This window comes from Xiphias gladius, chromosome 18 (genome assembly GCF_016859285.1).
Source record: "Xiphias gladius isolate SHS-SW01 ecotype Sanya breed wild chromosome 18, ASM1685928v1, whole genome shotgun sequence".
NCBI classification, from domain to species: domain Eukaryota; kingdom Metazoa; phylum Chordata; class Actinopteri; order Istiophoriformes; family Xiphiidae; genus Xiphias; species Xiphias gladius.
The window spans coordinates 1,274,658-1,302,212 of record NC_053417.1 but is presented as its reverse complement, the minus strand read 5'-3'; the positions used below and the strand labels follow the sequence as shown (position 1 = coordinate 1,302,212).

The 27,555-nt window shown below is 39.3% G+C and overlaps 2 protein-coding genes across 5 annotated transcripts in view; one reads left to right on the top strand and one right to left on the bottom strand.

The window, feature by feature from the left end:
• The window catches only part of rhoaa (ras homolog gene family, member Aa), a 14,704-nt gene extending 13,948 nt beyond the window's left edge, over positions 1–756 (bottom strand). The window contains exon 1 of one of the 2 annotated variants that reach the window (XM_040152903.1): positions 650–756. The gene's annotated coding sequence lies outside the window, so the exon portion shown is untranslated. Of the gene's footprint in view, positions 1–273; positions 591–649 lie in introns of those variants that run through there. The other variant, XM_040152904.1, reaches the window with a different exon arrangement.
• A 2,676-nt stretch (positions 757–3,432) lies between these two features.
• tpx2 (TPX2 microtubule nucleation factor) lies at positions 3,433–13,044 on the top strand. 3 transcript variants are annotated; one of them, XM_040151791.1, is made up of 17 exons: positions 3,433–3,536; positions 4,069–4,210; positions 4,875–5,006; positions 5,240–5,363; positions 5,796–5,873; positions 6,052–6,168; positions 6,890–6,999; positions 7,343–7,428; positions 8,118–8,289; positions 8,377–8,515; positions 8,808–9,030; positions 9,174–9,269; positions 9,698–9,871; positions 9,960–10,106; positions 10,216–10,327; positions 12,040–12,227; positions 12,773–13,044. In XM_040151791.1, the coding sequence occupies exons 2-17, from the start codon at positions 4,099–4,101 to the stop codon at positions 12,881–12,883; spliced, it is 2,121 nt and encodes a 706-aa protein (XP_040007725.1). In that variant the 5' UTR covers positions 3,433–3,536; positions 4,069–4,098; the 3' UTR covers positions 12,884–13,044. The 3 variants fall into 3 exon arrangements, with proteins under 3 accessions (XP_040007725.1, XP_040007724.1, XP_040007723.1); XM_040151790.1 differs by having other exon boundaries at positions 7,280–7,428; positions 12,061–12,227; XM_040151789.1 differs by having other exon boundaries at positions 7,280–7,428.
• The last annotated feature ends 14,511 nt before the right edge of the window (positions 13,045–27,555 follow it).

Sequence of the window (27,555 nt, the reverse complement as noted above, 5' to 3'; positions counted from 1 at the left end):
TGTCCATTTACAGAGGCTTCAAAATCGAGTCTGATTTACATTACATCAAAGTAGACTAGATTTTTAGTGGATAGGTCTCACTCTGATTACATCATATACGGCCAGTCGGTCTATAACCAACTACATGAACTGTTAACCGCTTTAGAGAATTAACTGTATTAACGTTACACACTGTGACACAGTGTTTGCGAAGGTTAGTTATTCTGATACAGCTAACTGGCGTATCTGGACAATTTGGCAAGTTTACGTTGCATTATAACTTCACTTCCTTACCTCTTATGTAAAGGGCTATTGTACTTGTCAACTTAACCTCTGGTGAATTGCTACGCGTTACAGATAATTTGCCATCCTAATGCTACCTAATTTTTAATCAAAATTATCTTTTGGCCTATGTGAATCACCAAAGTGGCAGCTAACTTGTAGCTAGCAGCAGGTTCTATTCCATCTATGGAAGCTTCACTGTTAGCTTGCTAACTTGGCTTAGTTCTTCGGGACAGTTGGCCTCTTTTCAAGCTGGACAGATGAAATGTTAAGACTGCACTATATTGCTTAAATCTAGCAAATACTCTTGCACACAAAGCAATTAAGCAGAAACCGATTATGAGTAGTCACTGACACATAATTTTACAGTTTTATTAGAGATACTCGCCTTTCTTTCGTTTTCCTGTCAGACCTAACAGTTCCGCCCCTGACAGTGCCACGAAGATTGCGCCCGCCCACATGACGTACTTCCAGCCAATGGAACACGGCGAAATCATGACGAAGCGTAATTTAGCCAACCAATATAGCACATAAAAATTGCCCAGGTTTGTTTTATCCTACAGAGAAGTATTAGTACGGTTTTGCCCCGCGCTAAGTCTCCCAGAGATGTTTCTCTCTCAGTCTGCATATAAACCTTGCTGCTAGATGTATAAAACAAGGTTGCCCAAGTTGCATTCCATCCTCTTCCTTATTTGTATATAAGTAATTATATTCATTATTGTTCTCCAACAGCAGGTATTAACATATATTAAGGAATTGTTATAGTCAAAGACCAGCATCACGCTGTCTTAATTTTAACCTCATTATATAAAACGAAAGAAAGAAACAAAAAAAAGAATGCATATGGTTGTAAAAAGATCTTAGGTTTAAAGGGATTTACTTAAAACTGCATGCCAGTGATTTAGTGCACCTCCATAAAGTTTGGAGACTTGAGGCAGATTTTTAAAACAATGGGCAAAATCAAAGCAGCAGAGGCCCAGATATTCAGGCTAAAGTTCCTTGTATGGGACATGTTTGAAAGAAGCTGGAAACTACCCTTCCCAGCATCAACTCAATAGCATCTCTTTGTTAGGGCCTGTCTGCCCGTTAATAAATACCTGTGTCTTTAAATGCTCCATGACCTCTGTTTGTAACACAGGCTGTCTGCCAAAAAATCTACGGTCCAAGCTTAGAAAAACCATCAGGGTTATTATCCGAGGGAGAACAGAAGGATTTTCATTGTGTTTCATTGTGCTTGTACTACTTTTAACACATAGCCATAAGAACAATATATCAGTCTTCTCATCTCACTCCTGAGAGAAAACCAACGAGTACTTCTCAAAATAATTAAAGGTACACTGTGGAGTTTTTACCCGTGGTAGAACTATGGAGCAATGTTTTATGAGTGGATCCGTGTTTTGATTGTTATCTTGCAAGGACACATATTGTATAAGCAATGTATATGTATAAGCATGCAGGTGATGCAATGCATGTTCACACCAATGTTTTCATACAACTCGACTGATCTAGAGGTGATGATAACATGCCAGGAAATGCAGCAATACACCAGAAAAAGCAGAAGAGAAGAAGACTACAAGCAAGCAAATATGGACTTAAATAATAAAGGTTTCAAACTTTTAAGAACAATCTCCTGCAAATGTTTCATGATGAAGAAAATGCATTCATCATATTTGTCAGACCTTGAGGATACACACAATACATTCTGGTGAGAAACAGAATTTCTTTTTTTACCATGATGTATGTAAATGATTATAATGTCCTACATGCAGGAATGAATAATATCTGTTGACTGTTACCAAGATCAATATCAATGGAATGATTGACCGATGACCACCTGCATCAAAATTTCGAGCCCTTACAAATCATAATTATTTTGAGCCATCACTACTGTTATAATGTTGCATGATTGTTATTAACATAACTAGTAAAGACAAAGCATTGCTTTAATCACACTACAATTTTCATTCCATTTTTTTTTTTTGAGGCACTATATTATGCAGAAATTTAACACTTTGAAGTCAGACACTCAAATGAAATGGCAGAAAGCAAATACATGAGTTGCAAATAAAGAGTAATTTTGGACTCAGACCATGAAATTATTGCTCAGCCTTTTCAAAAAGTTTTTCTGACTTTGGGGCCCCCCTGACGTCTCCTCTAGCACTACTAGCAGGTCAAGGTTTTCACCTATTTTGTGAAATATATAAGCATCTACTACATGGATTGGCAAAAAAAATTGTACAAACATTCATGGTTCCCAGATTATGAATCCAAAAGAGACTGGTCATCTGCTGATTTTTACTCTAGTGTTACCATGACTTCCCAGTTATGGTTTTGTGTGAAATTCCCCCCCAGGATAATCTGGAATAATTTTTGTGATCCTCGACTTTTTATCTAGCACCATCATTAAGTCAAAATTTTGATTTTAATTTTTTAAACTTACCCAAGACTTTAGTTTATGACCACATACCTACAAAACATTGTCATCAGCCTTAAGGGTGCTGTGTGCTTAGTGCTAATTATCCAAAGTTAGCACGATAACACGCTAAACTAAGATGGTGAATATGGTACATGGTTATGCCTGTGTAGCTTCAGCTTGTTAGCATTGTCCTTGTGAGCATGCTAGCATGCTAATGTTATCATTTAGCTCAAAGTGCAAAAGTACAGCTTCACAGAGAGACTAGCATGGTTTTGGGCTTTCAAGTAATATGGTGCAGTATTTACTTTATCCATCATACAGGATAAGTGAAAGCACAGATTGTAAAATTAAAAAAAGAAAGTGAAAAACTACATCTTAACACATAGTAGACGGACAATGAGTCACTAGCTGTTTTTAACATTATACACGGTCTGTTTAATATTAAAAACACTTCTACATCAAAACTCACCCTTATTTAATTCTAACATACAATTTATGCATTAGCAGTCAAGACAGGATTACAGTGTCTACTACCAATTAAACAAATAACGTATTTACTTTACAGTATTCACAGTATTATTATTAACCTATGCGCACAGACTTCAAAAGCGATTAATTAATAAACCATCCATTTGTTGTGTCAATACGTGCACACATACTTGCACATCTCATTTTACAGTATGTGGCAATCATGTGGTCTGGCAAAATGAAGTCTAATTGTATGAACCAATAAGCGGCAAGCTGACGAACATGACGTTTTCCATTGGCTGGTTCAAAAGGGAGGCAATTTAAACGCTAACGTTGCATCTGCGCGGCGTTTGCAGTTTCATCTATGTTATTCTGAGAACAGACGGCGTCGGTAAGCTTTTCTAAAAAAACAAAACAAAACAAAAAAACTTTTCCTATTTTCAAAGTTCAACTTTACTAAACGAGATAGTTGCATGAATGCGCCAGTATTAAATATCTGTTAGTAAGAATTAGCTGCTAGTATGATTCATATAATGCTACATAACGCATGTTTATGAAGGCAAGTTATGTTTAACATTAGGGAGCATTAGCTAGTTGTTTTCCTTCGATGGTGTTATCTTAACGTACACTCAAGTTCATACGAAGAAAATGCGACTCCCAAACACATTTCAGTAACTTAACGTTACGTTACCACAGCACTTTACATTTTCTTATCGGCAAGATACATGTCCTTTGTGAAGCTTTCCGGTTCAGCTCGTCTGTTAACTTAGTGCAGTCATTTTCCATCAAAATACAGTTATCGGGTGTAACCTAGCGTAATTTAAAATGAAATAAATAGTTAGCATGGTCTGTTAACTGAATGTAGACTTTACCAAAAGGAGCTTTAATGTAAGATATGCCGTGTTAAATGGTTTCTTTTGTAGACGAGTTGTCGAGTGACACAACCTAAGATTATGGCCGAAAGCGACTCCGGTGATACCTCTGAACGCTACGAATTTGATGCCCCGTCCCACGTAGTTGACCTGAAAGAGCTGGAGAATGCCGACAGCAACGATAAGTGGTTTGGTAAGTCTCCCTCAAACATTTAAATCTTATTGGTATTTGGTTATTGTTAACTTATTGAGACGGTAGTAAACACTTGCTAATTCTATTTTTCGCCCGCAGCATTCTTTTACAACTAAACGCTGGCGTTGTTTATTTCTGTGTGGGTGACCCTGCCACACATAACAGAAAAATGCTCAGGACAATGTTTCGGTTTTTTTTTTTCTTTCTTTTAAGGATGAATTCGTCTTCGTTACCACCTAATGCAGCCACCATGGCCGCTCATCTCTGGTGTTACACTGGACCTAAGTTAGTGCAGGTGGACAAAATAACATTTGAGGTTAAGTTGAGGAACGCATGGTTGCTGTCTTTTTCTGATTTATATAAAGGGTATGCACGTTTTCCTTGAGTAACCCTAGATCTATGAGTTGTTAAATTGCAATGATGTGAAACATAAATGTTGGAAACTCACATTTGTGAGAAGCTGGATCAGACGATTTAGTTTTTTGTTTTTCTTTTTTCTTTAAACTTTGCACTAGGTGCAAAGGCAATACACTGCAAGTGGAGTCCTGTCAAGCTAGTCATAATCCAACATAACCATTATGTAGGTTATATAATAGCTATTTCACTCAAAGAATCTTTTTTAGAGTCCACATATACTTTATCTTGGACTGTGTCTCATGTACAGAACAACAGGCCGGAGGAGCAGATGGTCACCTTAATACACCTTCAAGACCCGACTGGCCCTTTATGAGAAGCGATATGCCCAAACTACCTAGAGCCATCGTAACTCCTCAAGTCAAGACATATGTGGACACTGGTTAGTTTTCTTTGCATTATAGCTAATTACAAAGGATGCACTCATTGTCTGTTAAGATACTTTTAGAAATTCACGAAATTAGAGTATTTAATACTCACCCCTGTAGTCTGGAAAGGGGGGTCTGAAAAGGCAGCTCGCTCCTAGTATGTGGTCCTCTAGTCTTCTGTAAGTAATTCAGAGAACGGTCCTCATGACTTGGTTAATGAACTACTGTGGACTGATCAATGTTCCAGATCCTGGCACATCCACTTCTCCACCACCAAACATTGTCACATCCTGGGTTAGTGAAATTGTGACTCAGACTGATGCCCAACCAAGGAGGAGGACCGCTAATCAACCTCCTGCCCAACCACGCAGGTACAGTTCTTGTGATTGCTACACTTGCACTACAATGTGAAACTGTCTTGGAAACAAGTGTACTACAATGGGGCTACACAATATAGCAAATTAAACTGTTATACTGATCCATAACTATACACAATCTTATCTTACCTGACGATTCTGTCACTCTGATGGCATCAAACCAAGCGTTTTCTAATTTGTGTAAAGAAATGGCAAAACCACACTAAACCATGTGAGACAATGTACTAGCAGAGGGGCAAAAAAGTCACTGTTCAACTTTAAGTCAGCAGCTGGAAATAAGCAGTCTTTTGTGTGTGGAAATGCACAATAAGTGTTTGGGGGGGGGGCGTGACCTATATTTGAGATTAAAACTCTTCAGCATGTCATAGTATGGTGCATAATTTGATACTATTACATTTTTATTTTTCATCAATGTTTTCATTTTAGGGTTTCAAAGCGTAAAGTGATAAACAGCGGTTCAGCTCCAACATCATTAGCTACACCACCCTCAAAGAAACACAAAATGTAAGTGTCATGACTGTCCTGTCATATCCACCTCAAGATGTTGTCCTGCTCTTTACAGTAGCAAGTGCTCTGGACCTAAAAAGCCAGCGAGTAGGCTGTATAGGTCCAGTACCAACAGACTGTTTCTTGTTTGTTTTTTTTTAAATTCAAGTTTTCAACTGCAGCTTTTTTGTTCTAGGACTCCTGTTGCTCAACCAGCTCGAAAATGCAGGACTGGTCTCCGCAGGAGTGAGCTGCTGAAATCCAGGATGGCAGCCAAGCCCCGAGCAGCAGCTTCCAATACTGCAGACACAGAGTAAGATGACCACTGATTCTACTAGTGAAACTAGTGTTTTTCAGCTTCATCCTCCAGGAGTTGGAGGAAAATGAGGATTACCAATTCTTGCATGCAGTTATTTGGTTTGTCAGACAAATTTCTGTTTTTGTGATTACATGAAACATCCTTAAGGGACTAATGTGAATGTAAAGCCTACCGTTTACAAAAAACAAATACATTTAAAAAAAAAAAAAGGGCAAGAAGCGATAATTGTTTAAATATAGGGATACACTGTCTTTCCTGGAAGGCATTCATAGTCTTTGTGCAGGTGAGAAGGTAAAAAAGGCCCACCTTCAGTCACTCTAGAGCCCATTGGAGATGGTTATTTGGCTGCAGAGTTTGGTCTGAAGTCAATTCCTTTACTGTATGTATATTTTTACTCTAAACTAAGAACATGGATATGCTTCACTTAGGAAAAAATGATGCTAGCAAGACCAATCACCATCAGCTGGCAGCCCTCATCTACATATGCAAAACTCCTCAGGATTGGGTTTGTCTTTTCATAAACGGAAACGTGTAGAAAAGTCGACTCCTCAAGAAGCTTCTCAACCCTAGTATTCTGATGGCATTAATTGAAAGTGGGGTTCTAAAATGTATTAAACAGAATATTTCCACTTTAAACAAGTCTGAGATGGAAAAGCAAGTTAAAGCTGTATTTTTTTTGTTGTTGTTGTTGTTGTTGATGAATGTGTTAAAACAGGCCATTTAGCTCTGAAGAACAGGAGCTGGAGCGCATCAAGAACCTCCAGAAGGAAGTGGCTCTGCATCGCAAGAAGAATGAGGCCAGCTACAAAGCTGCTCTGGCTGGCAGTGAGTAGATACAACTGACTTACATTATGTGGTACTTTTTATAGTTAAGGTACTTGACAAAATTTTTTTTTTTTTTTTTTTTTAAATCACTTTCCTTAGCATTTCGCATACCTTCTCAGAGGTAGAGGTATGCGATCTGAGTGCCATTCTAGTTGGGTTTTTTTTGTTTTGTTTTTAACATGCTGGAAAACAAGCTATTAGTCTGTTACCATTGTAAAATATCTAGAAGTTGGGGAAAAGGTTCACTTTACTTCTTGAAAGGAATTCTGTCACTGTTCAGATCCACCACCAAAGAAGACAGCCCTGTCCACAACTGTGCCTAAAGAATTCCATTTCAACACAGACAATCGTATTAAGGTGGCCACTTCATCCAATACAGCCCAGAAGGAAGTGGACTTTATCAGTCAGCTTCGCAAACCTTCCTCCCCAGTAAGTACTTCATATATAGTAACACTTTTTTTTTTTTTTTTTTTTAACGTATACTGCAGCCTGAGGGCTTTTGATAAAACTGAAACCCAGACCACTAGTGAGTCACCTACAATGTATAATAATTGTGAATTGATCCTTTTTTAAGGGATTAGTTTTGACATGGTTTTGATTGTAGACAATATTCACTCTTATCTGTCGCTAAGATGGAAACTACAAGTTTATAAGGTAGGTAAAACCTGATCAACTAAAATCTTAATATACACTCCCTGATTTCGACGCATGGCCTGAAATGTCCTCCAGCTCACTGTTTATAACATAAATATAGCCTTCAGTTTAGTTTTAATTAAAATCTATTATTAAATAGTAAAGTAAGCTGAGAAGTAATAAGACATCCAAATGTACATGGGTATAGTTGTATGCAAAGGTTTGGGCCCTGAGGAAATAAAATTTTGGTTTTAGAAATGAAAAGAGGTAAATACGCCTGCAACAAATGGACATTAAACTTTTCAAATGTTAATGCATTGTTACCTTTTTTATTTCACTAACTTAGAGTGAACCGTAACTGTGGCAAGTTTGAACACCCTTTTACTCGTAAAAGTACATACAACTGCATGGATGAATGAATAAATAAATATATAGATATAGAGATATTATATTATATAAAGTTGGCTTGTTTGTTTTTGTGTTAGGTAAAGGCCAAGAAAGGTGCCACAGTACCCAAACCGTTCAACCTGTCAACAGGCAACAAGAGAAAGATGGAGGGGCTAGATCCCTATGTGCCCATGGCTCAGCAGATAGAGCAGTTCCAGAAGCGAACCCCTGACCGCTACCATCTGCGCAGTCGCCAGAGTCAAGACCGAGGTAGTGCAACAGATGTTACTTTTCAATGTTCGGTGCCAGATTGTTTTTAGAGGTAACTTTTTTTTCTTTTTCTCTTTTTGTGGTAAGGGCCATCCCCAGTGAAGGGTGACCACCTGAAGCTCACTCAGCCTCATACCCCACACCTGATTACCCGCCAAAGGAGCCGGCCACCTACTGTTAAGAGCAGTGCTGACCTGGAGGCTGAAGAGGTGGACAGACTTAACAAGTAAGGGCCTTTACTGTACGCCCTATGAGTACGTCAACAGGTTTTTGTAACTTTCTTTACCTGACAGTAGAGCATGCTTTCTGCAGTAATCGACCAAATGTGCACAGGTGTGAATGCAGGAAGACGCACCAGGAAATGTGGCTACTTGTAAAACAAATTATTAAAAAAAAAAAAAAAAAAATCATTTTTTTCCTCTGCCTGGAATTTACTCTGTAGCCTACAGTGCTTTCCTGTCAGACCATCAAATACTCAGTTTCAGGGGTCATTAATTAATGTTGTGTTTTAATCACAGGTTTAAATTCAAGGCCCTGGAGCTGAACAAGAAAATATTGGAGAGTGCAGAGGACTTAAAGAAGCCAGCAGTGAAGGAACCCACTGTACCTGAAGGCTTTGAGCTGCAGATTGAGAAAAGGCTCCAGGGCAGACAGGCTTCCAAGAAGACTCAGGAAGGTGAAGAGAAGCCACACACCTTTAAATCCCAACCTGTGTCCAAAAAGATCCTGGAAGGAGTAGTGGTAAGTTTAAATCCTGCTAACGTGTGTGTGTGTGTGTGTGTGTGTGTTTCACTAAAACTGGCTTGGTTTATTCTGAGAACATTAAGTTTTTAAGGTTTTTCCCTTTATTAATATAGTAAAGACAATTTCCTCCTGTCAAAAAGGGATTGCCAGAAAAGAGAGTTCTGCATCCCACTGTACCAGAGTCTCCAGCTTTTGCCCTCAAGAGGAGGGTTCGTGTGGAACGCAAGGTTGAGGAAGTAAGAACACATTTGGTTGTCTTGAATTTAATGCTGCTGCTCCTTCCTTCATTTAACAGACATGACTTTTCTTCAAGTTAAAGTAACTGCCATGATCAAAGGAAAATTAATCGTACAAGTAATTTTTTCATGTTAAAAATGGCAAACGTGGTAATTCAAGCTACTAAAATGAGAGAATTTTGCAGCTTTTCTTTGTCTTTACATTTCATCTTTGGGTTTTGAATTATTGGTCAGACAAAACGTGGGCTCTAGGATATTTTGAATGGGCATTTTCACTGTTTTTTGGATGTTTTTTATAGACATGATTAATCAAAAAATTAGAGTAATTGATAATGATCATTAGTTGAAGCACCAGAGGTAACCAAACCCCCCCCCCCCCCCCGCCAGCCACACCCATGTAAATGACCTTCAACATGGTGTCTCGTCAGGTGAAACAGCCCTCACCGGTCAAGCCCCCCACAGTGCCCCACTTTGGCCTCCCCTTCCAGCCCCGGCTACCAGAAAACCACCACGTGGAGGTCTGCCCTTTCTCCTTTGAAGAGAGGGAGCGTGAGAGGAGGGCTTTGAAAGAGAAGAGGCTGGAGGAGATCCGTAGTGAAGAGGTGGAGTCACACTTCATCAACTAGTATTCTTAGACATCCAGAATATAAAAAAACAACTGTTAAATCACTTTCCTTAAAACTTTTCCAGGTACCACAGTTCAAGGCCCAGCCACTGCCAGACTTTGACACTGTGGTCCTCCCAGAAAAGAAGAAGCTGGAACCCACAAAGCCTGAACCCTTTAGACTGCTCCTAGATGAACGCGGTGCTGTGAAGAGCAGTCGCTGGGAAAAGATGGTATGGCGGGACCTGCCACTAAATGCATAGGAGCAGTTTTTTTTATTCTCAACAATGGTGGTCTTTACCTTGGAAATCAAACTTGACATGTACTATTTTTTTTAAATAGGTAAAAGAAGAGCAGAAACAACAGGAGGAAGCAGCAATATTCAAAGCCAGGCCCAACACAGTCACTCATAAAGAGCCTTTCCAGCCCAAAAAGGAGGGCCGGGCTGCAGTTGGTAAGACTTTCAGAGCTGCATCACAGGTCACTAACCCTAACTTAGCCTTGCCTAGATCCGTAGTATTTGTGAGATACTGATGGTCATGAAAAGTGCATATTTCTGACTGGCTGATACTTCCATCACAGTACCAATAAACCGGTTATCCGAAGCCAATGGTAACAGGTTGAAAGGCCTCTTTCCACTCAAGAACTGAGATCACAAATTTCTCACGAGTCTTATGAGATTTTTATTTATTTTTTTCTTCTTCCAAGGATAAAATATTTATTGCAGTCCATTTTGTCTTCATGCAGACAGTACAAACAATAGGCACATTAGCTACTGTTAAGCTTTTTCTTTAGATGTGTTGTGTTTCAGACATCTGTGCACAGGAAGAGATCTTGATGCCCTTTCCCTGTGAATAGTTGTCACATAATAAAACACACTCATTTGTTGATGCAGCTAAGGGCGTTATGAGCATTTGTTTTGAAGCAACAGATCTCCCTACCAGTACAAACACAGACTTGTTGCCACACAAAAATGAGACCACATAGAGGTCTAACTCAAGATCATTATTGTAGTTCTGATAATTCTGTTTTATGTCCGGCCCCAGTTTATTTTTGTTTGGGTCTGCACACAGGATTTGCTGAGAATAAGAGAACTATATAACCAATCACCAGACTTCTTTATATAGTTACAGGTCACATTATGCCTCCAGGTCCAGGACGATTCCCATTTACTGCCATTACAGATTTTTTTAATTTTATTCATTTATTTATTTTATTTTTTAAATGAAATTTATAATACAATAAAATTGGGAATTCAAACAGCTGTTGACAAGTAGTTCGTCTTGCATTATGTCTAAATACCTGAACTAGACAAACTGTAGATACAATGCCACAGCAACAGACTCATTTAAAGCTCCAATCAACTTGATATTTCAGATTGCGGAGAAATTCCTTTTAATGTAATTGTGTGGTTGAAATGGTGACAGTTTCTACCCGGCTCAGAAAAATTGGCGTTATCCTTTTTATTAGGGTGACTAATGGTTACAAAGGAATTGCACTCAGTGACAATCATTTCTGTACAGAAGACAAAACCTTTTCAGTCATCCAGCCTTCATCAGTGTCACAATCATGCAATCATTTTACAAAGGTGTTTTTGTTATTTAGCCTAGCCTCATTGATATAAATGGAAGGATTTATTCTTGTATTGTTGTGGTAGACTTTTACCTAGGTGGACTAAATAACCTGGCAACTAAGTGTATATCATGGAGACATTGTTTCTAAATCACCTCAATGTGCTTGTCTTCCATGATGGTCTTAAACTGTCGGATAATAACGGTCAGATTCTAGTTCACAAATTTATATTTGGAACTGGGCAATATTTCATCATTCTCTCAGTGGAAACATTGACGATATGATCATATTGCATTATAGTCCAACAAAATTCTGTTGTCCAAATTTCAAGAAAATAAATCTCTCGCATTTTGTTTTTATGTGTGAACTGCTTTACATGATGTAACAGTTCAATATTGTGAAAATATTCTTATTGTGATTGCTGTCTATAGTATAGTAGTATATGCATCATGTTGCAAATGTTTCAAATATTGAATACAGCCTATGACTCTGTTCAAAACTCCTGAAGACTGGTGCTGCCGAGGCATTCTTTAGTGTTGTGTAACTCACTGTGTTTCTATTGCCTTCACTATCATCTGTCAATGCACTCTTTAGAAGGCATTAATTCTTCCACAGTTGTGGAGGCCTTTGAGCTGTCGACAGAGCGACGGGCCCGTGAGCGGCACGAGTATGAGCGACTGGCCAGTGAGAAGGAGGCTCTCAGGGCACTCATGGAGGAGGAGCAGAGACGAGAGGAGGAGCAGAGACAGAAAGAGGAGATCACCAGGCTGCGGCAAGAACAGGTCACTGCAAAACACAACAGTTTGTTGTTTTTTTGAAAAGGAGATTCATGACATGCATCACTGAGTGAAATTGCTCTTTGATGTGGTACTCAATTAGCTGTATTTTTAATATAGTATCGATCTATAATAACAATTTGAATCTGACTGTTTAAGCTTTGTTTTGTTTTACAATGGGTTTTCAAACTGAGGCCTGCCTCCCCAGGAGGGAAGTAACAGTGTACTGACTTTAAAGTAACAAGGGAACCTAATATAAAACATAAGGTCGTATATAATGAACTAGCAATTCTATGCGCAGCTGTGACTAAGGCTGTCATTGTTTGATACCCAGCTCCTCCAGTCCACATGTCGAAGTGTCCCTGGGCAAGATACTGAGCCCCAAATTGCCCCCGATATATCGTGTGTGTGTGTGTGTGTGTGTGTGTGTGTGTGTGTGTAAATGGTCAGTGTTTGATTAAACAATTGTGAAAACTTAATGTCTGCACGCAGCTATAAGCCTGATAGACTGCAGTCTTTCTGACATAGTTTTTCTCTACCACCTCCTGCAGGTTCACAAGGCTCAGCCTGTCAGACACTACAAACCTGTAGCAGTGAAGAAGAGTGAAGTTCCTCTCACAGTCCCCCAGTCACCAAACTTCTCTGATCGCTTCCGCTTGTGATCAGCCTGCCTCCCTCCATTCTGTAGAGATCTGCATCTTTTACTACTTCAAATGTTGTGTTGCAATTTTACGGCTACATCAGATGTTCATCAGTAGAATACCGGCTCTAAAGTTGTAAATGTATTTTAAATAACTAAAGCTGTTTTTTTTTTGTTTTGTTTTTTTTTTCTTTCTTTTTGAGCTTTATACATACATACATACATACATACATACATACATACTGTATAACCTTTATCACACTCTCTATATTATATTAACTCTTCATTAAATAAATTTTATCAAATAAGTCATGGTTATGGACATTTGAAATTTTGGGATTATTAACTTATAATTTTTAATGCTGACACCTGTGGCTCCAGGTTCAATCTGTTTGTGGCTCTTTTTTTTTTTTTTTTTTTTTTTAAGTGGGTTTTGTTTTAATACTGTTTCACTAAAGCACAGTGTAAACAACAGTTGTCTCTAATAGTACTACATAATCTTGAGGCCCTGTTTTGTGGAGGGGCCCTTAGTCTTAAAAATCAAATTTTAATTTGATTAGTGTATATACAGTATATAAACATTTTGTATGTATTGCACTTTACTAAATACACGTGTGGCTGTTAAGACTTCACAGTATCAGGCACAGAGTGGGAGAGATGGAGAGTCAAATTAAAATGAGTGCCTTAAGGTAGGTCTTGCAATTTACCCAGTCTTGGCTGTAAAATGCTCTACCAGAAGAAAACCTAGAATGATGGAGAGAAATAGTTTAATGTTTTACAAGCTTTACAGATGTAGCCCCAAGTACGTAAGTAGGATGTATGAAGCAGTATGCTTGTGAACTACAGGCACTTACTGCAGGACTAGTTACATTAGAAATTCATGTTCAAAAATCGACTTTTTTTTTTTTTTTTTTTTTTTTTTTCTCCTCACCATTTGCATGGTGCAGAGAAGACATTTCAGTGTTGGTTAGTTCTGACAGCACTATGGCTGAAACATCCCATCTGTTGGAAATTGATCATCTCAATCCAGATGACGCCACCTCAATTAAAGGCTGTCTGTGGTTTTAAAAAAAAAAAAAAAAAAATCAAGTTCGAAAATGTCCACAGAGCATGATATTTTAAAGCTAAAGTTCAACTACTGACAGGAACTAGCCAGAATGCAGGCTTATTTGTCGTTCCTAGGGTCTCAAAAGGTAGAAGGGAAGGCAGAGCCTTCAGTTATCTGGCTCCTCCACTATGGAACCATCTTCCAGTCAGGGTCAAGGAGGCAGACACCCTCTCCACAGGTAAGGGTAGGCTTAAAACCTTCCTTTTTGATAAATCTTATAGTTAGGGCTGGTATGTATATATGTATGTGTGTATGTGTATATATGCGCGTGTGTGTGTGTGTGTGTATATATATATATATATATATATATATATAATATATATATATATGTGTGTGTGTGTGTATATATATATACACATATATGCGTTTGTGTATTTTATTTTTGTACAACTAAATCTAGAAAAAATGTATTATCAGATAACTGTGGAACTCATCTAATAAGATGAGCTGCCCTTTTCTCCATAGCGTACAATATGATACATTTCTCACTATCTCAATGTTTTTTCCATCCAGCCATAGTCTGGACTGCCGGGGACAGCTAAATTTGGTGTGGGGCCAAGAGAGCTACAGAAACCATGGGGAACCACCTTGGTGTTGATGGCTACATCTGTAAGTTTGGCTGGGGTGGTCTGAGGTGGAAAACACTTCCCCTTCTTTGACCAGTCCCTGGTAGGAAGAGCAGTACCGGATTTCTCTACTTCCACTGCGGTGGGAATGACCCAGGGATGTCTCAAGCATCAACCAAGTCGCACCAATGAAGGAAGACCTTCACAACCTCAACCTGCAGTATTCAGATATTAAGTTCACCTTCTCTGGGATCACTCAGGGATGCGGGTGGAAGGCTGGTGCTAATCTGTGGCACCTTTGTACTCACATAACATAATTCACATAAGCTTTGACACTCCTGGGCATTTTCTGATGATGGAGTTCATTTCACCACTACGGGAAATTATATAGTTTTGCTGAGACCATTAAAGCCCAACTTCAGCAACAGTGAAATGTTCATGTCTTTGTTCACTGTTGAAATTGAGTCTTAATGAATTTTTTTTAGCCCCAAATATAGCCCACAGTGTCATGCCTTATGTGATGAGTGTTATTGCTGTTAATATAGTATTTTTTGTGATTTAACATATGGCCATAGCACTGTTCACTGTACTAGCCATGCTCTTCCTCATTCCCTACATCCTCTCCTGTTTCCACTGTTTTATTCCCTTACCTACCCAGTATCACCTTCCCATTGTCTTGCGACAATGGGACACTGCCCCCATCTCTGAAGTAGCTGTAAGAAAACTGTAAATAGTTTAAAATGTTACAGTTCATAGTTCATATGGGTTATAGTTATTATAGTTAATATAGGTTGCCTTTTTGACCCTTTAATAGTGACCTAAGTAAACCAAGAAACTTGAGTGAGTAGACTTCAGAACAGCTTCTTTCCCCCAAGCAGTGATCTTTCTACATATAACAAACTGTCATAAACTGTCTCACACACTCATGATGAATAATAGCTCCTGGACTTTTTGCACCATACTCTCATTACTTATGGACAAATGCAATAGCTTTTTCAACTATGCATTACAGCCAACCTACACTATACCTACACTATTTAAACTGTTGCACTATGCTCACGTTAACTGTAAAGGCAGCTTTTATTCCTTTACCCAGGCTTTGGACTTTAGTCATAGAATGTACATACTACTGCACCGAGTGCTGTTAGCTATATATGAAATATTATTTTGATATTGTGGTATCTAATGTCTACCATTTCTACTGTAATTTATACTCACTACTAAAAATTATGTTGCACCGGAGATTCAACTACCTCTTTTTATTATGCAAACTTGTCTTGTGACACTTAAATTCAGCTTTACCTTAATCCACACAATTCATCCATTTATTACATTCGTTCATACATCTTTCAGTGTTGTTCATGAAGAATAAAACTGTTGATATTAAAGCAATTTTTAATGTACAATTTATGAAGCTCTGGCCGTAAGTTACAGTGTTGTAATCATAGAACACATTGATGGAGGTTTTGCCAGAATTTGTAATTAATGACAAGGATATTTCTATGTTAGCTTTAATCAACAACATAAATAAGAGAAATGTTTATTAAATGTTGCTGTCCTTTAACATTCACCAAATTTTCTGTTAGATTCATTATAAGGCATATGGTAAATTTGGTGAGTGTTCTATAGTTAATGGAAAATGCACTCAGTACTATTTAATGGGTTTATTTAAAATTTAATATAAATGAAAACTATGATCACAAATTACAAAGGCACCTTCAACACGTTTTGCTTTTTAAATGTTACTACCCTCACCTATCTAAAAACAGCCGAAATGAAGTCAAAGGCAAGAAATTGAACCTGTCTATACCAGTATGCACTTATGCTGACAGCTTGTCAGGATAGGTGCATGAAAGTCTGCTTCTGTTGAGAACTATCATGTATGAACTTTCAGTATTAAATGAACGAACTCCTACATTACAAATGTTCTTCTATACATTGTGTATTGTAGATAAGAAGACACTTAACTATTTTCTTCCAATCATTTTGTTAATGAAAAGCATTTCTAAATAAAGATTCAAACATGCATGTATGGATCATCTTAAAACAGTGTTCTACACTAACAGAAGGTCCTCATACTGAATAGCAGACACACCCAAGTTGACGAAAGACATCAGTGTAACAGCATCAACAACAGTGGTTAATTTCAAAGTAACATACTGGAAAGAGTTTCTGCTTTGGGTTTTCCATGTACTTTAGGAAAGGACTGTAGTAACTTCACAGTCAGGTGTGGGAATTTTTTTCTCCAGCTTATCTGTGTGACAATTTAAATGTTATATTTAAGTGTAGTGTCAGGCACAACTTTGATCATATTCTGGGTGTTTAATCTTCCAATCTGCATTGCATGTAATAAGTCTTACAACCTGTGAAATTTGTTTGAGCTCTACATCAGACTTAAGAATCAATGTCTATGATTTTTTAAAAATAATTGTGTATCCCATTTGCTTATTTAGCGTCCTCATTTCCTTTTGTCTCGTCTCCTCCTCCTACATGAGATGCAAGCTGAGGAGGTGAGGAGGGGACAAAGAATAAGTAAATGGGATAAACCTAAATGTTTGCTGCATGTAGACATATTCTATCAGCAAACGATTTTTTCTTTTGGCATGGTATTGAGTTCATTGTTAAAAATATTTTCAAGCCCTGCAAAAGTTACAATGCTACATTAACTGTGAAATAATGTAGTTAATAAAAATTTGAGTACAGATCCTACATAGTGATGCTCCAACATGGAACCAGATGCTTTATACAGGATTTTGCTGCAGGACAACTGAAGTCTTTACGCTATCATTACACAGGTGTAATGATCAGAGCACAAGCATAAAAAAACACAAAGGTTGGTTGATTGTGATGACCACAATGAATACTATAACCACATAAATGATGTTAACTGGTTAACTTGTTTTCTGGAGCAGGGCCACATCTCAACCATACCTCTAATCACCTGTCAAGCCTACATATACCCGGTCAACCCATCCTGTTCTGTTTGTCTCTGATTTCTCAAGGACAGATAGACTGTGCTTCAAGCATAAATGCATGACTGCATTTTTCTCAGATTTCACAAAGATAGACAGACCATTATGTAGGATTGACAGGTGGTTGACAGGTACATCTGTGTTTGAGGCATGGCCCTGCTCCAGGACCTAAGTTAACTAGTTAACTAACTTTTCAAGTTTTTTGATTATGCGAAAGAAAACTTCAAAGGGTGAATCCTGCACTGCAGATCAACTTGACTGATTCAGATGACAATCTATTTAGCGAATTGTATGAAACCAGTTATCCTCCAGACATGACACATTAGTCAGACCAAAGCTAGGTGTCCCAGTGGAGCCGCTTACACTCGGTTGTTAACATATCCCGGCCCCGCCGGCATCTACACTCAAGCTCTCCTAACAAGATCTCTCCGACTCCCATTAGATCTCCAGCCCCCTTTCCTCCATCAGCGAGGGCTGAAAACCACGGATGCACAGGCATAACTGCTTGAGCTGGCATTAACCCACTCCTCACCCTAAGCCGCCTTCCTCCTGTGCAGTCCCACCATGGCTATCAACCATGGCACAGTGCGCCTTCCTCTTTGATTTTGCTGCCTCCACATCCACAAATGGAGCCCGACATCAGAGACTGGACTGTCACCCACCTCCAACAACTCCTAAAAAGGGAAAGGCATTCTCTTCTACCACAACGACAATAAAGCAAGATTATTTCATCTCTACTCAGCCTCCATCAACACTCTGGCAACAACCACCAACCCTCTTCCCAAAGAGAAAACCTCAGGGCCTAGCACCGCTATCAGTTCTTAGGCATCACACTATTTCCTTCCAGGCATCTTGGCCCTCAGAAAAATACAGCACATCACTCGAACGAACTATCTCCCGGCACAGAGATGCACCAAATGCCAGCTGCTAACCCTCCTTGGCCACCTGCATTATGCCATTCACATAATTCTTCAATCTAAATCCTTCCTGTCTAACCTTTTATTTAAAGCTGCAGCCGCCCCCTCTCTCCACAATAGAGTCATTCTGGACGATGCATGCATAATGGAAATGTGTTCCTGAATGGCATTCCTGGAATGGCATTTCCTTCTTCTACACTGACTTCATCACTCAAATTGAGGACATCTACTGAGGACTTTACATGAATTCAGCCCCTTCCATAGGTTTTGGTGACTACTCTGAAGGAAGATGGTTTGCTTTTGATTGGCCCTAAGAGTTCAACTCTCTCAACTTGGATTTCTGCTCTCTTTCATCTGCACTGCACGGGTTATACCCCATTGTCATAGCTGCCATTCTTTGGGAGCATGAATGGTCTAGGATGTAATAATAATCATTCACTCTGATAACACTGCAGTAGGAGAGACCAAAAACAACCAACATGCAGTTCCTGCTCAGACTCACATTAATCTAGGCTCAACACCAGTTCATCCTCAGGGCAGCCATTTTTGGTCTTGTTTCTCTTTCCAGATATACAGACACTTTGCCCCAGGATCAAATTTTCATCCCGCACTAGTGCCACTGTTTTCACCTACAATATTCATTTAGCTCCACAGCTGTGAAACATCTACAATGCCTCACAAGAGGCCATCTTTAACAGCTTGGCCCCAAGCACTCTCTCAGCCTGCCAACTGGCTGGAATATTTTCAAGGCATATCATATCATTTCCCTCTCTGGTCGTCATGTCCATCTATAATTTTATCACCCATGTTCATTCCATCCAAAAACTACAGTCCTACACCATCCTAACCTACTTAGCAGGAATCAACTTCTAGTCACCAGCCTCCATTTTCTTTCTACCTCCCATTCCAATGTTACTATGTTAATCAAAGGCTTGTGAAAACAGGAGCCCGCTATCAAAGCTAGATGTTGGCCAATCAAATCTGACCTTCTCAGCTTCTGCATCCGTTCTCTTCGCTCAGGCTACACGTCGCCTATGGTTGACTTAACCCTACAATCCATGTTTTTGCTTGCTTTTTTCTGCTACTTAGGTGCTCTTAGTTTTTCATTCATCCTATTGGTGGTCAGCACTGTTGGTTTTGAACCTAAGTTGAGCTGAGAGATTGCGTGTTCCCCCATGCCTGCATAGCTTTTCTCTGTGTACTCCGGCTTCCTCCCACAGTCCAAAGACATGCAGGTTAGGGTTATTGGCAACTCTAAATTGCCTGTAGGTTTGAAGGGTTGTTTGTCTCTATATATAGGCCCTATGATAGACTGGCAAGCTATCCTGGGTACCCTGCCTCTCACCCATTGTCAGCAGGGAAAGGCTCCAGCTCCCCCGAAACCCTTAAACGATAATTGGTATAGCTAATGGATTGATGGATCCTCCTATATTCTTTCTCATCATCCCAGTCTATCAAACATTACCATCCACACTTTTGATTCTCTCATATTCACGCTCCAATAAAACAGATCGGCTGGGAGTTAGTTTGCCTATCTAAATTTTCTGCCTTGACAGCCCATACACGGCGTTGCCAAAAACATCAACTGCAGGTGTACTGCCAAGGCATCACCACAACACCCACCCTCTCTCACCTAAACAGGAAAAATGGCCACTTGATTCTGGTTCTAGAAGCATTTTCACAAAGTCCTCTGCATTTCAGGCATATCTTCAGAACACTAGTCAAACCATTCCTTTAGCATTGGTGCAGCATCCACAGCAGCCAGACTTGGCATCTCAGACCAAATCATCCAGGTCACCTGTTTAAGAGATATAGCAGGTATTTATAACTACCTAATGACAACATAGAAAGTTTTTTTGAACTACATTTAAGTTAACTAAATGTTATGTTAACCTCAACTATCACGACATCGTGATGGACATTTTTATTAACTTACATTATTGCAGAATTATTACACTAGCGAAATACACTTAAACTGGGTAATATGGGCCAGAAACACTAAAACAAACGCTTTTAGCTTAACCTTGGTTAAATTTACTTGTTTATCGGTCTTTGCTTGAATAGCTACCATTACATTAACACACTGGTTAACATGGGTTATCAGCCTGGCCGAGCAAGGTACAATGAGAATAGCAAACACTCCTGTCTGCCTCTCCTTCTCTGGTCAAAACACCTAGGAAAAAAGGCACCAACTTTTGCGTTGATTTGTACACATTTTATATAATGATAACATTGCATATAAAGTGCAATTACATCACCATTAAGAAAATAAACAATTACTTACCAAAAAAAACTGGATATCAGAATGTCATGAGGGTCTGTTAGTACAACTAACTGAAGAACATGCTATAATTATGATGAACTGAAAACTTATTAAAACAAGCTAAGAAACAGCATAACTGTCTGTCGAAAAGGCCTGCTCCACTGACAAATAACAAGAAAATAACAGGAATTGTAACACAACTGAATCAAAACAATGTGCATGCAACTTGAGTTCAGTGGTGAATGACCCTCCTGGCCTGCCTCGTCCAAACGGCCTGTCAATTAGTCCAGACCAGGCATGTCAATCAAACCAGGCACATCCCAAACATACCACTCTTTGAGATCTAATATCTACTTAATTATGGAATTATTGTCAAAAGCACTACCAATACACTGATTGGAATGAGTGAATTTAGCTAATGACAAGATAATGACTTGTGGAAAAAATTATTAACTTAGTATTTCATGAGAGAAGTTGATGCTTTTTGAATGGGAGTCTATTGGAGCCAGTACCTAAAGGAACTCACCGGTATTGTAGTTTATGCCACTTCCAAATCGGCCTCACTTTTCAGACCTGGAGTCTGTGTCTATTTTTATATACAATCTATGCTCCCACTACGCCAGTTGTGTAGACACAATGTTAAGCTTTTGTTGTTTCATTGTCTACACTGACTGTGCCTGTTGTCATGAGCAAACAGAAGCTTGTGCCCAGTTATGCAACATGATGTCATCTAACTTACCCACTGCCACTGTAACTGAGAAAACTGGATTGTTTCTTAGTGGACAGAATAATCTAGTGTTGCATGCAGAAGTGATATTGCACCATTAGTGAGGCTCAATCACCAGGGAAGAACAAGTGATGAAGTCGAGTGGTTTGAGCCCAGTAATATCGTTTTTTCCATAGGCCTGGGTCGGTCTAATTTAGCCCTGCTGTGCCAAACCTAACCTTGATAACATAAGTTTCCCCTACTGCCTTACAACAGGAACATGCTGATTTCCCTGCTCTGGTCCTGCTACTGAAGCCAACCGGTGATGATCTTCTCCCCTCAGCTGTCCTCAGCAGCTAAATTCATGTGTGTCTGTGCTGGAGACTACAAATAAAGTTTTGTTTTTAAAAGTCTATCTGTGTTCAGCTCTCAGACTTTGTAAGCTTCTGCGTGAATCCCTGTGGTTTTTTTTAGTTTCACCCCTGCATTGTTTATACTTTCAGATATCAGCCATACTTACCATTTATTGACTGCTTTAAATGGTAGAGCTGTGTTAAGTCCTTGATAGCTATCTTGATAGCAAAATGCTTTTAATCCACCTTAAACTTCTTCTTGAGTCTGTCCTGGATGGGGAAGATCTGCTCTGCTGTGGCACTCTTGTCAGAAGACACACAGACCATACATCTGTAAAGGACCCTCATGGGGACAAAGTCATCATCTGACACTCTTTCCTGTCTAAGAAGAAATTCGAAAGTTCAACATGCATGCATGCTTTGTTTCAGATCAGTCTAATTCAGTTTTCTTGGTTGTTTATGATGGTTGGTTGGTTATGATTATTTAAATCAATAATCTATACCCGTCGATGTCCATTACCCTCTTCAGTTGTAGGTCCAATGAAACTCCCTGGATGGCAGGGAGCTGAGGTGATTAATTGCTCTACCATTAGGAAGAGGCTGTTCCATCTTGTTCACTCCAGAAGCCCTTTAAGAAAACAGAAAATTCATACATTGCAAAGAATTTTGGGATTGACCCCAGTAGAACATAGTGGTAGAATTTAAAAAACAAAACTAATTATACCAATTATATATTAATCGTAACTATACCAACCAAAGAGTCTCTGCTTTTCTTTGAGGACAAGTTTTGCAAGGCTAGCTTGGCATGGCTAAGCCACACCAAAATGAGTTTGCAGCATTGTCAGCTATAATTGCAACCACTTTTGACTTCACCCCAAAATCATCTAGAATTGTATCTATCTCCTCAGCTGTAGCAGGCCCTGTCTGGAAGACGTAAAATGCATGCATATGAAGGACTTTCTTCTGTTAGCTCGGCCTCCACTATGTAATATAGAAAGACTGTAAGGCAGTGGTCTTGCGCCACACTACTCCACCCATCAGCAGTCCCTGCAACATGGTCAGTTGTTGGGTTGGGTTCAGGGTCCCTGTCATCTCCCTATTATTATGAAAGACAATAGAAATAACTACACTGCTTTATCATTAGGAACTGGCTTGCTCTATTATACGATTACACTCATAATCACTCATTTGTGCAGTATGACAATAAACCTAAACCATGGGGCCTCCACCGCTGAGAAGGGCAACATCCCTTTAACAATGAGTGCGGTCATTGCCCTGTGGCACTCATTAACTCTGAACCTTCTAAACACACATATGTGTTGCTACACATAGGTGATTAAACCAAACAGAAATTTTATGTGGTTTGACTACTAAAGTGTTAGAACTTTTGAATGACACTATTTTTCCAAAGCCATTGGTCTACACAATGAATACTGATGAAGGTGGTGTCAACACACCCTTAATAGTGCCCCTCCCCATTGTCTAAAGTAATGGCCCATCAGTCTGGAATGACATTGCCGCCCTCTCTGCCCCCTATGCCCATCAGTAAAGTTAGTGTGAATTGTAAGAAAAAAAGAGACAATAAAGACTTTTTATTGTGCTCTTGTTTCTAGGAGTCAAATTGGGCATTTTCATACTTTTTCTTGTCCATTAAGAAAATGTGTCGCGAGTGAATTACCATTTCATTATCATATTCTATCTATCATATCAATAGTTCTATTTGCAAAGAGTGGGGCCATCAAGACCTGCTTTCTGACTCAGAGACTCAAATGTGCATGTTCTTTTTATTTGTTCATCGTTCTACAAAATAAATTCAATTTCTGATACTTTGTAGTCAAACCACATGACATTTCTGAATGATTTAATTAACTATGTGTAGCCAACACCTATGTTTACAAGGTTCAAGGCTCAAAAGTCTTAGCAGGAAAATGTTTATAATGTCTATTTTTCCTAATATCTCAGCACCTCTTTTAAACAGGTTTTTTAAAAGTGTATATTTACAGTTGCTTTAGACTAAAAATACATTGACATTCTTACTGCTGTCAGATTATTGGTGCTGAGTATGTGCTGAATATAAGCATAGGGATCAATGTTTTTTAGATAGGTGAATTAGCCAACAGGCGCCTACTGTGGTTTGTTATCACCTCACCTCACATCCGTCATTAAGGTAAACAACTTTACTTCGCTATGCATTGCAGCAGAAAAACACTCTCCCAATGCCGGCATGGTATGACTGCTCATGACTGTTCACAGCATGGTTCAGCATGACTAATCCCATCCCCTCAAACGCCCACTACTCCACTTTGGAAAAACTCTATGAGTCAACGAACGACAGTAACAACAGCCATACAGAGAGATGATACCAATCAAATTGAAAAAGTTGTATCTACTATTAAAGAGGTAGGGCACATTGCACGCAAGTTATGACTCAAAACCATTATAAACCAGAATTTTACTTTAAAGTGGTGCATAATTTGAAATGAAAAGACAAAAAGTGGGCTACTCTGAAAGAAACTAAATTATGTTAAGAAAGATAAAAATTGATAAAAATTTCTATTGGCTTGAAGTTTGACCTTTTGAACCCTTTCAGTTTGGGGGGCAGGTGAAAACAACCCTCCTGACATTTAATTATTAAACAATACCGTGTATAAGCTGCTCCACTGCAAATAGTTTAACTGCCAAGTACTTTGTGACAAATAAATAAATGAACAATATCTACATTGCATCACATTGTGTCAAACAAATAACCCTCACCAACCTGGGTCAGTTAGGGTTTATGACATATTACATACTGTGAGTCGCCAGTGATCCCAGTCCTGGCAAACACACTCAGCACGCTCTCATGTGCACCCCGAATGACAGGCACACAGAGAGGGCTGGTCTTGGTCCCCCGTATCTACACTGTTTCTTAAATTTTAAACAGGAGAGCCCCAACATGCGTGCAAGACTCTGCTATGCCAGCCATGCAATGCAGTGTGCTCACTCCACTTGGCTACTGGAACTGACGATCACCTGTTAGATCTAGCTGTTTTTATTAATCATGCGAATATAAAGAGCACGTCAAAGATACATGCTGTTTGCAAACAGAGTTTATTGTATGGACGTAGAAATGCATGGGCTTATTAAAACAGGCCATTCCGTAGGCGATGTCTTGAGGAGGACAGTTGATGGACACCATGCCACAAACATAAAAGCATTATTGGATTAGTCATGTAAGAACTCTTTCTGTTGTGCAAAAAGATAGATACGGGAAGAACATCATGTAAAACAATATTTTTCACTACACCCATACTGGGTCATGTCAGATGGATAAGACAAAAATCAATACATTCAGAACGACCTACACATGAGGGAGTGCAGGGTTTCTTCCTGTTTAGGGCACTGTCTCTCGTGACTGGTGGAAGCCTGTGGAAAAAAAAGGAGGGACCAACTTATCCCCCAGCCAAGGGAGCACTAAGCCTAAGCCACGGGGCATCCCCAACGTTCTTGACCAATCAGATAGATGCACATTCCCTTTGAAAACCCTGTGTAGCGCTAAGTCAGACACTCTTTTCTAGGAAGTTGGCTACAGCAAACTGCTTGTAGACTGTGGTTTTCTGAATACAAAAGGTCCATGTACATGTTCAATTTGATTCTCTGGTTTGTAATAAATTGTTAAACTGAGAAATAACTCTTCTCCTGGACTCTCTTCCCAAATCAACGAACGCGCCGACAAAATTGGTGACCACAACATGATTTAGTGAAAGAGGAGGATTCGACTGAGTCCACAACTGAAGATTTTCAGCGGGACCGTGCCTTAGTTTCCGGACCCATTACCACTCACAAGAGCGCTCAAAGAAAAAGGAAAGCAAAAGCCTGTTGTTAAAGGCCAAAGTTCTGCGTATCGGACATTACTAAATTTCAGTGAGTGGAGAGGAGGTAAGGATGCTCACGGCGTAGAAAATCAAGAGTATAAAAAGTAATAATTGAAGTTGTGTAAGCAAACATAAAACCAGAGAATCAAATAATTTCCAGAATTAAAACATATAATGAGAAATGGAATAAGAGAATATGAGAAATGGAATAAGAGAATAAGAGACAAGATAAGAGAAACTGCAACTCGCGGCCATAAGCCAAGAGAAATAGGAAATAAAAAAGATCGCAAGATTCTTGACTCGTGGCTTAAGATCACGATAATCTATGCGAATAGGAATTGGAGCATAGAGAGGGCTTTGTAAATTCCTGAGCAGAGTTAATGATAAAAGAAACAAGTACGGTTATCACAGAAATGTAGAGTCTGCGGTCCTATCACAATTCTGCAAAGTTTGTTCTGGGTAATTCAAAAGTAAATCATTAAATGCTCAAGCTGCAAGACTGAGCTTACTACTTCTGCATGTCAGGCATGATATGCACGCATCACCCGAAAGGCCTTCACAGATGAGAGGTAATCAGTAACGCCATACAGATGTGTAGAGGCCTTCACTGATGATCCGATTGTGTAATCTGTGCCCGGAAAGTGAGTGTAAAAATAAAAGTAGAGTGAGAAGTAGACATAAAGAGAACCCTAGAAATTCCTGAGGAACAATGCCGTTGCTGTAGCCTGTAGGGCTGGAAAGGATTAAACGGTGTATTGCTATCTACATTGTTGGGTTGATATGTATTTTGTATTGTTAAAAAAAAAAAAAAAAAAAAAAAAACCTATGTGACAATTGTGGGATAGTACAGTAGGTATTAACAGTGTCTGGGTCAGTTGCTCCGGTGAACTCCATACAAACTGACTGGCTGTTAAGGGGAGGTTTTTCACAAAAAATTGTAAAATATATAGACGGTGTCTGGGTCCGTTGCTCAGGTGAACTCCATACGAACTGACTGGCCGTCGGGGAAATAGCGAGTAGAGATAAACCCATATTGTTAAAAATTATACTGCAATAATTGGAATAAGTGGTGAGATGATGATGGTCTTAGTGATATGAGTGCTTGGGAAGAGTGTATACCCCTGAGATCTGAGCCATTGCCTCCGGTGACATATGATAGACGTAATCGGTTTATTAAAGAGTGATAGAGGGGAACCATCTCTGCCACCCCAGCTGGTTTAACGACAGAATAGAGGCTAAGCCCACTTGAAGATTGTCAGAGGACGTTATTTGTTTTGTGAGCTGAGGATACTTTATCCTTTACATAGTACTGCACAATAAAAAAAATTGAGAAAAAAAAGTTGAGAGAACTAAAATGGAAAATATAACAAATATAGGGCAGTTAAAGGACTGGGTAATGAGATAAATGGAAGGAAAGGCACCAGAGAAAGAGAAAAGTCAGGCTAGAAAAGGCGCAGCAGTGAACCGGAAGGGGCGCTGCCTACTCCTCAAGCATTTACGTACATTATAACCGCGGCGGCTGCCGCTCATAGCGAGGCCTATGTAGATTGGGAAAAACCAGGAAAACATAAATGGGGCCCAACACACCTAACCCTAACCCTAACCCCCTAACCACCTAACCCTAACCCCTAACCCTAACCCTTAACCCTAACCCTAACCCTGTGAACACTTTCTTATGGGGATTCTTCTCCGCAGGCCGTGGGGTCATGTGACTGCTATGTACATTTACTTGAAGAGAAAGAGTTCTGCAGTGCTTTAAGACACAGCAACAGCAACACAGCACTGTTTTTTTTACTTTTTTATCCCCATCCCAAGCATGATATGTTGGGATTATTGACAGGCAAAACAAATAATTTATACATCGCATTGGCAAGTGTATGTGTCACAGCAATCCTTTTGAATTGGTGGTCCAGTATGTTCTGATCATATATCTGACAAATAGGGTGTATTATTAT

Bases quoted from the DNA above. Each gene is read 5' to 3' on its own strand.
- tpx2 (XM_040151789.1), top strand. From the start codon at position 4,099: ATGGCCGAAAGCGACTCCGGTGATACCTCTGAACGCTACGAATTTGAT. The intron at 9,031-9,173 runs GTAAGTTTAAAT...CCTGTCAAAAAG, and splicing joins AGATCCTGGAAGGAGTAGTG to GGATTGCCAGAAAAGAGAGT. The intron at 9,872-9,959 runs GTGGAGTCACAC...AAACTTTTCCAG, and splicing joins AGGAGATCCGTAGTGAAGAG to GTACCACAGTTCAAGGCCCA.